Raw genomic sequence first — 14,624 nt, forward strand, 5'->3', positions numbered from 1 at the left:
ATATGTCAAACCGTATACACAAACATACACACACACACACACACAAAGGGCAGTTAGATCTAGAGCTAAGGTCACTTGGGTGTATCTAGCTTTGATAAGTCCATAATTAAGCAAAATAATAAAATAATAACCCACTGGTTATGCCACTTGATTTTAAGCGTCAGTCAAAGTTCAGCGCATCACAGCGTCATAATATCTGACCTGGATGACATTCTAAATGGAAACAGCGTTTTGGATTGTTGCTAAGTTAAGTGATAGTGCTTTCTACCTGAAGAAACGTATCAAACAGGTTTTAGTCAAAACGTAATAAAACACTTGTTTAGATGGCCATCATCTCATGACACTTCTATGGGACTGCTGCGTCTAACTTCCAAGTTTGTTTGGTTTCAGTAGAGTTGTGTCAGACAAGGGCACTTCCAGTATGGATCATTGCTGTGTACAACCTTTTGTCATTGTTTGTTCTACCCTTCTGTGGGGCCTGCTTTCCATCCAGGAGCTGGATTTAAATAAGAAAAAAGACCAACCACAGTGATTCTGTTTGTCTCTTTCAGGGCACAGCATCCCTGTGCCCCCCCCCCCCCCCCCCCTCGCACCCACTACCACACACACACCCTTTCCCCTACACATCCTACTGAGGTGGACGTTGAAAGTCAATTGAAAAGGAATATCTTGGATAATACTTTGGCAGGCTGGGCTATCTCTGACAGGTTTTATATGCATTTCTAATCCCCTGGGCCGGATAAAAAGACTGAAGGAAGAAGAGAAGGGAGAGAGAGGAGTTAGGGAGACGGAGAGAAGAGAAGAAAAGGGGAAAAGGTTCATAGCCATCGGGGTCCGGGGCTGCACTCTAGCCGTACCCGTATCGGCTTTCAACAACGCCTGCTCTGTTTGGGGGTTAGAGAGGGGGGGGGGTGGTCACACACAACAATGTCGGCCACGCTTTTCAAAGGCTGTGGCCGATAGCAAGGGAAGCCAGATAGGAAATGGATACTACCTGCCAACAACTTCCTGCCATTTCCTGTGATTTCAGGGTGGGGGGGCAATTGGCACGAGACACAAAAGGTTATTAAGAGAGAGAGGAAGAGAGAGAGTTTTTTTTTTTTTTTACCTCTTTGTACTTTTGTGGATTATTTTCTCTTCCAAGAAGAGCTAAACTTTGCTAGACTTCGAGGTTCATTAACCGGGACCGGAGCCCCCCCGCATCCCCCAAACCTCCACTTCCAGCCTGCTCAGCCTTACAAGGGCCAGCATTTGCTCCTAAGCAGCATGTCTTAGCACCATGGGCTAAAGCTACGTGTCCTCTGACGCCACCAGATCCGGGTGAACTCAGTGTTCTCATCACTCCAGACTGTCCTGCATGCATGAGAGAACACTGACAACATACACATCAGTATATACAGTAGGCCCAGCCTGTGTTTTAAAAGACTTAATCCCCCAGGCGGGTTAGGGTTTCTCTCCGTCTCCAATACAATCGGTCGGTCTCTTTCTCTCTCTCCATCCCCCTCTCCCTCTCGGCCTCATCTCTCTCTCTCCGTCTATCATTAAACATTTTTTATCATTCATCATTTTCATCTCCATCAGATCAGTCTGTGTCTTTTATCTCTCTCTCTCTCTTTACCCTCCCCCTGTCATTCTACTTGCTTGAGACTTGGACTGTATTGTTACTTTCATCTGTCTCGTTCATTATCGCTGCCCTCCCTCCATCCCTCCCTCCTTCCCTTCCTCTGGAGGGCCTAGCAGAGATATCTCTGCAGTGTTTGGAAGGGATAGAGTAGCCGGGATGAAGCCACAGCTGTTCTAAACAGCTCCACAGCCTCCAATTATCCGTCACTTTGCTGCTAGCCTTACATCAATCACACACTTTAAACAGGCATCCGCACAGGCACCACCAAACACCAGGACCCCAACGTCAAATGAGCTGTGAGAAGCAGTCATCCATGGATAGAAACTCTTGGGGATGGTATCTAGGTATGCGATCCCCGGATGCATTGACCTAATAAATCAGAGCGAGATGACTGTCCGTGTCTTATTGATATTTATGTTTATTTTGCTGCTCCTTCCTTCCACGTTTTCCGGTTTCTCTCGCACATCCTGCCGGGAATTCCTGAGATTCCACAACTGTATATCAACTTAGAGGAAACGGCTTAATTTCCCAGACACGTATCCATCTTGATCTGATGAGATGGACATCTGGGATCTCATCAGGGGCCTGCTTTTTTTTTCGTCTTGTTTATTATCACTTCCTCATATGAATATCCATTAGTTGAGCTCTTTTACTAGCCTGGTGGGAAGCTAATGAGGAAGGGGGGCTGTTCTCCCAAAGTACCCAACCCCCTCTTGCACACTTATACACACACACACACACACACAGGCACACACACACACATATATATATACACACAGACTCAAACAAAGCCTACACACGCACACGTATACACACACACACATTTAGAAACAAACACTCAGACACACTGCCCCTTGGAAGTGGTTGTGTGGCTGGTGTGTATGGGAGGAAGCGTCAGGGCATTTCAGTTTTGAAGTGGAAAGCAATGCCCCCCATGCTAAATGCCAGCCATTTTGACAAAGAGCCCATTTTAGTAGTTAAGGGATCGGCAGAGAGGGATATTGTCTGAATCTACTTAAGCCTTCTCTGTGTGCGTACGTGTGATCGCATCTGTCTTTTTGAGCAGCGTTTTCTGTTTCGAGTGTGTATTGCAAGCTGTCGTGTGTTCATGTGTGTGAGCGAGAGTGTGTGTGAAGAGGCTTCTTCTGAAAGACAGACTTTTTGATTGGTGTGTGAAGTGTTGCATTCCCGGCTTCCCTAAATGCTACGTCTGTTGAGGCCCATCAATGGTCCTCTGTCGGCAGCTCTAAGGCTGTTCCTCCTTTCAAAGAGGGAAGAAACAACGTCCGACTCCAAATATTTACCCATCCAAGCTCAGACCTTCATAAACATTTGGACCCATCAGCAGTGCGGCGTACAAGTAGTAATAATGAGAGTGTTCGTTAGTGTGAGAATAAACAGCGACTGGTTAGCGGAGGAAACAAACACTGCGTTTCCAACTGCCATTTTGTTGTTCTCTGAGGCTCGGCCTTCCTCGAGACGTGCTGGGATCAGTTTCTACATTCTTAACCAAATGTATGAATCCTGAAAGGCTTGTCTCCGGTTGAAGGGCGAGGTTAAATGTTTCATCCTTGCAAGGAACAACTTGCCGTTGGCGGTCATATCCTTTTCTTCTCCTCTCCTCAGTCAAGGAAACAAACAAACAAAAAGCTAATATGACTTTACCCCCTCCCGCATTCAATAATGAAAACTCTGGGCTTATTCGATTAGTCCGTTTGTCAACAATAGCGGTAAACATCTCAAGGCGTTTTGGGTGTTGCGGCGGGCGCGAGTCAGCCTGCTGCAGACAGCATTCCTGCTGGTCTGCAGGCTGCGTCTAAATATGTGTGTCACCCAGCAAGAGTGTTAATCACAGCACTAATGCCTGGGTTCGAGGCAGTCCAACAATGCCCTCGGTCGACGTGCCCCCACCCCAAAGCGTCCATTTTGGATCAGCGGATGCTGCTGAAGGCCATGTTGCAGAGCACCACCGCTGCCTTCTCCACCGCCGTTGTTTTTTCTTCGCTCTCCCAAAACATCACGGTTGTAATTACAGAAGCCCTGGCTCAGCCCACGCCTAGTTTTTTGTGTGTGTCTGTGTGTCTTTGTGTGTGTGTGTGTGCTTGCAGGCGTGTGTTTGTTAGTTAGACAGCTCGACTGCTGGTTATAATATCAGACGACTTTTCTCTGGAGTGCTCAGCTTGCCACATCCAACATCTGTCTGGTTTTCTTGTTTTGTTCATATTGAATAAGGTACCCTTATTCAAAGAAGCTGGACTGGCTACTAGCTTTAGGTTTGCTTCAGATTTACACCATGGACTGCCTGCCTATACTTTGGCTCAACTACTGATAGCACGGTATGCACAGAGCACTTCATACACAGTGACACATATAACCCTACATCAAAGGACCCCTCCCTTGGAGATAGGTAAGCCCATCCAGCAGGCTCATTGTAAATCAGTGAAGACCAACCTCTCAGAGCTTATTTTTAGCTCCTGGCTGGATGGAGGTTCGTAGGATTCATCCCATTTAAAGCTGTGGAGATGACTAAACGTGTACATTTTCAGACAGATGCACTTGGCAGCTTGACAAGGAATGTGTGGTGTGTGTGTGTCTACACTCCCTCCTATCATTGGGAGGAGTAGGTAACACTATTTTAGCTCTTTGCGATGCCTTGGCAAATCGACAGGTTGTCGGCACAACTACAGAGATGTCTTCCTCACTAGAAAGGATCTGTTCAGCGTGACCTTCTTAAAAAGCCATATCACTAGACCCAGCTAATCTGGATCATAATACAGAACAGTACATCCCTAAAGCGCAGCGCTTTATTACAACCAGAAAGCTGTCCTTTCTGTCTCTGAATACACACAATTTCCTGCCCATCTTGCTTTAATTAGCTTTATTCTGTGTTTTAATCGCCAAAGCAGAGTCAGCACTCATGGGAAGAACAGTCTTTGTCTGTCTGGGGTGCTTTAGCTCACTGCAAACATGGTACCTTCTTTCTTCTATTGCAGTGCCCGTTTGAGGCAAACTCTAGTGCAATGCTTGTTGGCCTGTTTATATTTAAATCTCGAGATCCATGGCGCCATGGCTTAGTGCAGCTCAACATGGCGATGAACGCGTTTATATTTATTTGTTGCAAGATCCTATAGCGCCATCGCTTAGTGTAGTGAACATGACAGTGAACGCGTATTTATTCGGCGCGGACCGCTCATCTGACTAACTGCACACTTGACACTGCACGACCTTGGGTCCTGAGCAGTACAACTGCCAAATGCCAACCTCATACACTGCGTGGTACGCAAGATAATCCCGCCACAGACACCTTTATAGTTCAATAATAGATTGTCAATTGTACTTTATAGCTTGCAGTCTAGGTGGTAGGAAGCCTCCAGTAGAGAGATAGCAGCAGGGAGACAGAGGGGGAGAGAGAGATGCACATATGCTGTGTAAGGGAATGGCTATTTAGAGAATTGTAAGTTGTGGCTTGCTATTCTGGTGCTGAGCATATGTGCCATTGATGGGCTTGGGTTTCGGAAATCCTTGTTTTTATGCTAATCAGGCACGGTGCGGTTGCCAGGCGTCTCTGGTGCGGTCGGAGTTGGCACGTCTGCTCTGCACTCATAGTCTCTGCAAAGTTGCAATTACGTCTTGGGGTGGGAAGGCAACGCTTCTTATTTAGAGTGGAGAGACTGGTCGTAATGCCCAGAGCCATTTCCTCCCTTCCCTATTTTCCATCTCTCCTTCAAACCCCTCTCTTACAGTCAAATTTGAGTCCGAAAAAGAAATCCTGATTAGAATCTGGTGATGTCCGGCCCCTGAGGTATTTTTATTTCAGTCCTAAAGCCTGCAGCTCAGCGCTTGTGTCGCTCAGGGATCTCCTTCCCTGTGTAAAGAAAGCACGACTACCAGTGAAAGCCTCTCTAGGCACCGTAGATCCTTTGAACAAACGACGGGATCCGGATTGAAATCCCCCTCGTCCCTCGTTCTCAATCCCCCCTCTCTAAGTAACGGTTGTGTGGGCGGAGCTCCTGTGCTGGAGGCTGCGTCTGATTGGTCCGTGTGTTTGTTCAGCTTGCGGCCTGAGCAGCGCAGCAGAGAAAGCGGGTTCTTAGCGGACCCCCGTGATATTTAACATGTAACAGACAGGGGTCTGAGACCGTGGGCTGTCTGGCCACTGGGTTGAAAGGAGGGTGGGTCAACTTTCGACGAGGTCACCCTTTTTTCCTGTCTAGACTCACAGGTGATTTAGAGGAAGAACTGCAAACAGGGGTTCGAATTACATAACAAAAAGTCAACTGTGGCCCTCAAACAGTGGTAATCAGGAATGTGACATGGTCGTTCCAGGTTGAGAGACAAATTGGGGTCTTGTTGAGTATCTTTAGACTGCCGAAGATGAACATCATGTGCCTGTAATGAAGTTTGTCCGCGTCTTAGCGCTTTCCTTCTTCAATTGATGTAGCCTGGACTAAAGATATCCAACATTTTAAGTAAAGGATATAAAACACTGTCTGACAACAGCACTAATACGATTCTGTCTTTGTCCCACAGGTCTGGTGACAACTACTTCCAGAAAACTGGACAGGGAGCAACAGGATGAGCACATTCTTGAGGTGAGCACTGTATTTTGTCTGGCTTTGACTCGCTTTAACCAAAATAAAAGTGAGACGGAAAGACAAACAGCCGACGTCCTTATCGACACGGACGAGTGTGTTGCTTCGCTGTCTGTTTGAACAGGCATTAGCAACGGGCCAACGACGAGACCCTCAAGGTCAAACCGTCTGCTCCTGCGTCAGAAAAGTCCTAGCCCTGGGTGAAAACAGAGCGGGAGAGACACAGCTTTAAACCTCAACGTCCCCCCCCTAGGTTTTTATCCCACCAGCCCTGACTTTGGCACGGCTACAGGCGGTGCCAACCCAAACAAGCCATGGCTTGGAGATACAGCACATTCTGCACAGGGGGAAGGGATTTTGGAATCATTCCGCTTCGTTCAGATTTCCGGGGATAGGGCGAAGGGGAGGAGGGAGAATCCGGGTGACTACTCCTTTGTTCTTCCCCAGTGTTCCGTCTCGGGGATCGAACAAGCCGAGACAGGAAGCGACTGTCGACGGAAGGGCCAATGTTTAAACTTGTGGATTTTAATTGATCCCTCCCTCCCTCTTTTTCTCTCTCTCTCTCTCTTTTTCTTGTTCTCTCATATGCTCTCTCTCTCCCTCTGTCTTTCTCTCTGTCTTTCTCCCTCTGTGTCTCTCCAAAGCGAATGTCGATCTAGCACTTTTAATTGCGTGCCAGGCATTGAAGTGGAGCCGATTGCTGTGCCTTTTAATTATCGTTATAGGTTGCGGCATCCGAGTTTCAGCGGGCAATGATTAATACCGATGTAGCCGGTGCCAGCTCCACTCCTGTGTTTTCATACTCAATTTGTACAGTGCGTTGCTCTAATTGCATTCTGGAACTCTGAGTAAATGATAGTACACATGGGAGGAGGGGGGGGGGGGGGGGGGGGCGCTCTGCTCCTAGAGTGAGGCATTTGGGACACATTTAAGCATGGGCCCTTCAATCCCAGTCCTCACCTCCTCCCTCTCTCTCTCTCTCCCGCCACACCTCCGGGATGGATCATGAAGTGTCTGCCTCCCATGAAACAGCATTTGATCACAATGGGCTTTTAATTTGTAGAAGTGTCTCATGTCAAGATCAGGGTGTGGGGAGAGAGAGAAGATTCCCAAGGCCGAGGATCACGTGTGTGTGCACGCACACACAGACTCGCACACACCTGGGTTGTTATGACTGTTGGGCAGGGACTATCATAAACACGCATATCTATATGTATGTGATTTTGTCTGCAAAAACTCAGACAAGTCTTTTCACGGATACAAGCACAAACCAGTTATCTGTTTTTGAAATATTATTCATTTGTCTTGTTGATGAAATGTCCTCGGACAGACTTTTAATAGCACCATTTAACACTTGGCTCAGAGCACTGTGGCAAGCTTTCATGTTTGGACAAATTAAAATGCATTAGAACACTCATACACTTCTATTCTTTTCACCAAGTGCCTCTCATTAACTGTAGTGTTTAATCACACTGGACTCCCTCTCTCCCCCCAAAAATATCAGTTTTTACTTTGCGAAACGAATACATTATAAACAAGAATCCCCCGTTCCAACGCACTCTGCCAGTGTGAGCAGCTCGATTGGAGTCCAGGATCACTGGCTCCTTCAGTCAAACATCTGAGCATGGGGACGGGCTGGAGGGGGGAGGTGAGGGGGAGGGAAAAAAGTAATTTGAGGCAAGTAACTTTTGACCTAAATACCTAGAATGTGGGTAAGTGAGAACAGAGCAGCTCGCCCTGCGGGAGCCATGCAGCCATGGCAACTTCAGAAGTTTCTCTTGCGGCGCTGGTCACTGTTTGGTCGGGATCCAGCAGGAAGCTCTTTATGGAGCCAGCTCTTCCTGGAGGGAGGGAGAGAAGAAGGTAGAGAGAGAGAGGGAGAGAAGAAGGTAGAGAGAGAGAGGGAGAGAAGAAGGTAGAGAGAGAGGGGAGGGGAGGGAGAGAGGGAAGGGGGTAGAGACCCTCAAATACCACTCCTAGACCTACGCTGTACCCTATTCACAGACACACACTATACCCACTACACCTTTACGCCAGCTGGCCTCATTAACCCCCAGGGATAGAGCCCCCTGTCGCAGGGGTTTGTGTATGTATAACCATGTGGAGCTATTAAGGAAGGAGTTATACAGCCTTGTTTGCTCCAGATGGCAAGTGTAGAGAGAGGGGGTGCTTTGAAACTTTTACGGTGGGGTGCGGAGTTGGTCGTTGGTTTTTGGTGTATGCACGTGGGCCAAGAAGTGACGTTGGGAGGTGACAGGATTTTCAGGCAGGCTCAGCAAACATCCGGCCCCAGTTGGTGGTCTGAGTGTGGGAGGAGGAGAAGGAGGAGGAGGAGTAAAGTGTGGGTAGGATGTTGGGGTTAGAGAGGGTGCAGGGGGCTACAGTGAACAGCAGAGAGGGCAACATGTCCGGACATGTTGACCAGCCCGAGACCTAGAAAGAAAAGAAACACATGGTTGTCAGTATGGGTGAGGAAATAAGTAAACATGTTTTCTCATTCTATCTCTCCTGACTTTTCACTTTGGCAGCCTGTAAAGATATAAAAAGGAGAGGTAGAAAACTTGCTCAGTCACACGCACACACAGACACACAGCAACGCTCCAAAGTTAGTTGAAGTTTTGTTTTGCATTCATTAGCAGTGCTCCCATTTAATTTCTCGGTACACTATTATTACAGTGTAATTTAAGTTCATTGCAGGTTGCTTGTTCAGGGTATTCTCCCTTCCGCTTCACTTGCTGTAAAGAATAGCAGGCCTGACATTATCACAGTCAAAGCCAAATGAACTCATCTGGCCATGATGAAAATGTCCATTACCAAGAACAGGAATAGAACCAACACATCGCTCCCAGGAGAGGAGCAGGGGTTCGAAGAACCGGATGGGCCCTTGTCTTTCCATTTAATTAATTTTGTTAGGGCCACTAGCACGGGCAGCCATGAACAGGCCCAGAAAAACAAGAACACATTATGACAGTAATTGTCAGCTATAGCACCAAATGGCGTGTGACTGGCCCTGGTCTCCCAGAGTGTTTTAACTAAAGCGCTGAGCAGATGTTTTTAAATGACTTCACTAACGTTTGTTCCAGTCTTTTATTTGGCCGCTCTCTCCTGCTCATCGCACATCTCTCCCAGGCCCATGAGATACCAACCACAACAGCTACTACTGCTTGGACTAGTTGGAAGAATGAAATGGCGTGTTTTTTTAGGTCAGCTTATAGCTCTTGGTTTGGCATTAAGCCCCTGTAATTTTATAGATTACACACAGTAGACAAAGCAAGCCTCATACTAATGAAGTGCTGAAAGTGCCGTTGGCCAGTGAAATCTAGCAAGCCAGGTTGTGAGGCATGAAGCTCTTGCTCACAGTCTAAATGGTGGACCGGCAATCTCCCTTGTGGGATTCTTCATAACTTAAACAACAGAGGACCTATCACATCATGCTGTGTCATGTGGCCGCGTCTGGTCGGGAAATGCTGTATAAATAAACTATGTATTTTATTGTAATGTGAGGATATTACCTGGATGCCAAAAGACAATCATATACCCCAAGGGACTGGTCATGTGACAAGCATGAGCCTTTCGGGGACGGAACTAAAGCTGAACCGTCTCGTTTAAAAAAAACAAAAACAATGATTCGCTTTGCATACTGATTCTATTCCCCATGAAAAGAAAGAGAGAACAATTCAACTTTGATGAGCGAGGAGTGTGTGACAGCCTGTTCGCAACATTCCTTATATTTGTTCCCGGAAGCACCACGTGTGGTAGAAAAGATAATTTGACAGCTAATCTCATAGGGAATTGACTTCAATTGTTTCTGTCAAATGACGCTTCGAGAAACACTTGCCAGTTCTAAACAGAGAAAAATATAGGGAGGAGAGAAGTCAGGAGAAAGATAGAATGCATTTAATGAACAGAAATGGAAACGGAAATGTAGTTTGTACGCCGTTTCAACAGGCCTTAAGTGATGGTGTTTTTGCAGCATGTTTGTTGCAAAATCTCTTCACCGACTGTTCCGTCACTTCAATGTGACAGTAGAGTGTGAAACAGAAGGCCCGTGTGAATTGACCACGTAGCGTGGCATCCAGGGTTACGTTAATGCAACAGCTAAGCAGCAACAACAGGGAGTCTGACATGGTTTCAGAAAGGAGTCACAGAAGGAGATTCACAGTGATTCACGCGAACACCAATGCCATCCTATTTCCCTCCTTACTCTCCATCCATCTGTATGGTTTATCATCGAGTGGAAAATATATTTTCCTTATAGTTTCTTCGCTTTCCCACCACCAATCCTCCTTACCTACACCCATCGATACGCAGAGAGATGTGTTTTGACATTCCATTCTTTCTCTCCCAGATCACCGTCACAGACCATGGCGTGCCGGCCAGATCCACCACGGTCCGCGTCATCGTCAAGGTGTTGGACGAGAACGACAACCGCCCTCTGTTCCTGGAGAAGACCTACAAGATCAGTCTTCCGGAGCGAGAGAAGACGGAGAAGGAGAGGGCCCTGAAAAGAGACCCCCTGTACCGGGTCATCGCCTCGGACCGCGACGAGGGAGCCAACGCTGAGATTTCCTACAGCATTGAGGAGGGCGACGAACACGGAAAGTTCTTCATTGAGCCCAAGACAGGCCTGGTATCGTCCAAGAAGTTCTCCTCGGCCGGGGAGTACGACATCCTCACGGTGAGAGTCTATTATAGACTGTTGCTACTCTCCCACAACTGTATGCTTACATTCCTGAAAGAAAAATACAAATCCTTTCAGATCAGGAAAAAAGGCTTTTATTACCTTTTAAAGACTTACCCCTGAAAATGGGGAGACCCCCCCGTAAATAGCTATCGATAAAGATCAGACTACATAATAATAATAAGTAAGACTTTATTTAATATTAGATAAAAAGGTTATTTTGGCACACATTTGGAAAGAGCTGTGGTGAATTATGGGATGTTCCAAAGTGTCTGGTGATTGAATTAGCTTCTGCAGACCACCCTTGGCTTTCTTACCCAGCACCTGTTCATTAGAGGATGCACTGGCAACAGGTGCTCCACTGTTATTGTTCCCACGCACATGACCGGCTGACCGGTCGTTGATCTCGGTCTCACGGTGTCTCTCTCTCTCTCTCTCTCTCTCTCTCTCTCTCTCTCTCTCTCTCTCTCTCTCTCTCTCTCTCTCTCTCTCTCTCTCTCTCTCTCTCTCTCTCTCTCTCTCTCTTTCTTTCTCTTTCTCTTTCTCTGTCTCTTTCTCTCTCTTTCTCCCTATATATATATTTTTTTTTTTAACCCCTCCTTTCTCACTGGTCTCTATCTCTCACACTAATATATATATATATATACCCCCCAGATCAAAGCGGTTGACAACGGCCGCCCCCAAAAGTCGTCCACCTGTCGCCTGCACATTGAATGGATCCCAAAGCCTGATGTTCCATCTGATGCACCCCCCTTGGCCTTTGAGGAGCCCCCCTTCTCCTTCTCTGTCATGGAGAGTGACCCCGTGGCCCATATGGTGGGGGTCATCACCACGGAAACCTCGGACCAGACGCCTGTCTGGTTTGAAATCACAGGTATGGCAACGTCTGTGCATTGATTCATTTCCGTGTGTGCGTGCCAAAGAAATGCACTCTAGCTCACTAACAAGTCTGCGAGTGGTGTGTGTTATTGAGTGTGTGTGTGTGTATGTGCATGATCTTGAATGATTATTTAAGGGACTAAATACCTTGCTAGGTATTAGCTTTACTTACTAACCTAGTTAAGCAACACAATTGAGTATGTATGGAACTGGAATCATTCTCCTTATCTCAGCTGTGCTTAATCTCTTAATCTCTATCTGCATGAAATGACACAGAATCTTTCAATATATGAGCTATTTCCTGTAAACTCTTATCTCTTCCTCCCCCCCCATCCTTTCCTCCTTTTAACCAACTTCTGACTGACAACTCTTCCTCTTTGTCCTTTTTTCTGCTTCTTCTTTCTGGAATGTTCTTTTTTGTCTCTGGGTCGATTCTTTCTTTTTGCAAGGCGACATAGAGGCAACTGAGATGTTTTACATTCTCCAGATGTCCTGTGACCACAACTGTACAGCAGAAGGTAGCTGTTGGGCTGGCTGGAATCTGTGTCTGTGACGTCTGTGTTGTCCTTGCATTGTGGTTGTTGTGACTGAATGTGACTGACATTGTGTTTGTTGTGATAGAATGTGACTGACATTGTAGTTGTTGTGACAGAGTGTGATGACTTCAAATAAGCAATAAGCCAGCGGTAACAGGACCACGAGTTTTATTTATAAAAAAAAATGTATTTGAAAAACTCACAGCCCACGGTGGACGGTAAAGTGTCTCCCAGTCTGCTGGTTTGTAAAACACCATGGCCCGAATATGTTCCACGTGCATGCCCTTGACAAAGTCAAGCCGTATTGTGAGGTGTGTTTGCATCCAGTACAAAGGGCTCATGCAATGCATACAGGCTGTTGTACAGCGTAGAGTTGAACGATGACACAGATCTCTCCTAGCCTCATATCCTCTGTTAGCTTAGTCCACCAGCTGCACTACTTAACCAGGTGGTGATGAGCTACTAATTTCCTGTCTTTCTTCATTCATTGTGCGTGAACACACCCGGACCCCACCTCCTCTCCTCCCTCCCTCTTTTCCACAGGTGGCAACTATGACAGTAGGTTTGACGTGGGCAAGGCCAGCGGGACGCTGATTGTGGCCAGGCCCCTGGACGCAGAGCAGAAATCCAATTACAACCTGACGGTGGAGGCCACAGACGGAACGCGCTCAGTCAGCACCCAGGTAATTGGACCGCTAATGAAACGTTATGGTGTGTGTGTGTGTTTGTGTGTGTGTGTGGGGGGGGTATGGGTTCTTTTTCACGCAGTCAGAGGGAGGGAGGGAAGGATGGAGGAGTGGAAAGGATAGATGGGTGGAAAAACCATTGTCCGCTATGACAAGTCACGGCCGGGTTGACTTCTGCGATTGACAGGAAGTGTTGTACAAGGGAAGAAATTAGTAGGGTCTGTTTACATGATAAAGATATCCATTTGCGTGCTTGCAATGCCTCTCTCACTCAGAAACCAACTTTGTTTTCGGAGAAAATGTCCATGTCAGCGGTCAACCAAGTTAAAGGTGAAAACAAGTTTTAATGAGACGGGCCCTTCATGTTGCTTGTCAGTATTATTCTGATGCTTCTTGTGTTTTGAATTTAAACTACGTTTCTGCCAGAAAAATAATTTGTTACTTTGGCTGGGGTGAACTGGACAGAGAGATTGATAGAAAGAAGTAGGGTACTGTACGTCTCCAGACCAGCTGGGAGAATATGTTTTGATTAGACGTGTGTGTCGGGTCGAAAGCCGTCGCCAGATTTTTCTCCAACTGGGTCTCTCTCGTCATAACATGTGCTGATGTGCAGACATTCCATCTCTCCCCCACCTCCCGTCTCTTTCATCTCTCCCTCCTCCTATCCCTCCATCCACCTTTGGCAGCGAGCTCCAGGAATCTCCCATTGTCTCATTGCTGGAGCAGGACAGGAATGGAGAGAATGGCGCTGTCTAGCCAGACCTCTTTTGTAAAGTGTGCATTCCTTCCCCCGTCTCTACCCCTCCTCCATTGCCTGTTCTCTTTCCGGTCCTCCTCTCTGCCTTCATCTTTCTCTTTGTCTCTCGCTCTCTTTCTCCCTTCGATCCCCCCCGAGACACAGTGGCATACGAAGCCCTTCTGAATGTAGATGGTGAATGAATATGCAAGTCTCACCCCACTTTGTTACAGCTACTTTGACGGACTCACTTTGTCAAGTTTACACGGGGAGTCTAAACTAAAGTCATGTGAAGCACATGGCAAGCTCATACGTGTGCAGACGTTTTAGCATTTGTCTGTAGTTTTTGTTTGGTGAGTCATGCGTTTGTTGGGTGAATCTGTGATGTCGTTTATCAGCAATATCACAAGTCATTGTCAAGATCGTCACGGCGAGATCTCAAACTTTTGTGCACACTTTAGCCCTTTAGGAGTGCACTTCAATAGACACATTTCGGATCGTATGATCTGCACTCACTGCAAAGGTTTGGTAGCCTTCTCACAGGGCTCCTCAGCCAGAAAGTGAAAAAGAGAAAGTCTGTATTGTTGTCACTGTCTGTGAATGAGGCCTTTGATCCTCCGCTTGCAGTGCTCCACAGAGCCTCGATTTGAGCACCGTTGCCGCCGAAACCTTTTTTTTAGCCGCCCCCCCCCAAACTGTTGACGGAATGTCAGCATCCTCAGTGGGGCGCAACGCGTTTAGAAGCGTTTACAGATCACTTATCATCAGGAAAGCGTCTCTCAGTCTCACGTCTTCTCCTCCTTGTGAGCGCACACGCAGTATTCCAGGCGGCTTGTCAGCAAGACAGGCAGCCTTTTCACTCACGCTGCACGCGGTGGCGTTTCAAGTCC

At 47.0% G+C, this 14,624-nt stretch overlaps 1 protein-coding gene across 1 annotated transcript in view; it reads left to right on the forward strand.

Moving 5' to 3' along the window:
- The window catches only part of fat1a (FAT atypical cadherin 1a), a 68,764-nt gene that overhangs the window by 22,320 nt on the left and 31,820 nt on the right, over positions 1–14,624 (forward strand). Inside the window, exons 4-8 of the mRNA XM_067250144.1 lie at positions 6,155–6,216; positions 10,565–10,894; positions 11,552–11,771; positions 12,226–12,294; positions 12,856–12,995. Of these exons, the coding sequence (XP_067106245.1) occupies positions 6,155–6,216; positions 10,565–10,894; positions 11,552–11,771; positions 12,226–12,294; positions 12,856–12,995 (821 nt within the window). The remainder of the gene's footprint in view (positions 1–6,154; positions 6,217–10,564; positions 10,895–11,551; positions 11,772–12,225; positions 12,295–12,855; positions 12,996–14,624) is intronic.

Source organism: Osmerus mordax, chromosome 14, assembly GCF_038355195.1.
Source record: "Osmerus mordax isolate fOsmMor3 chromosome 14, fOsmMor3.pri, whole genome shotgun sequence".
In the NCBI taxonomy this organism is placed as follows: Eukaryota; Metazoa; Chordata; class Actinopteri; order Osmeriformes; family Osmeridae; genus Osmerus; species Osmerus mordax.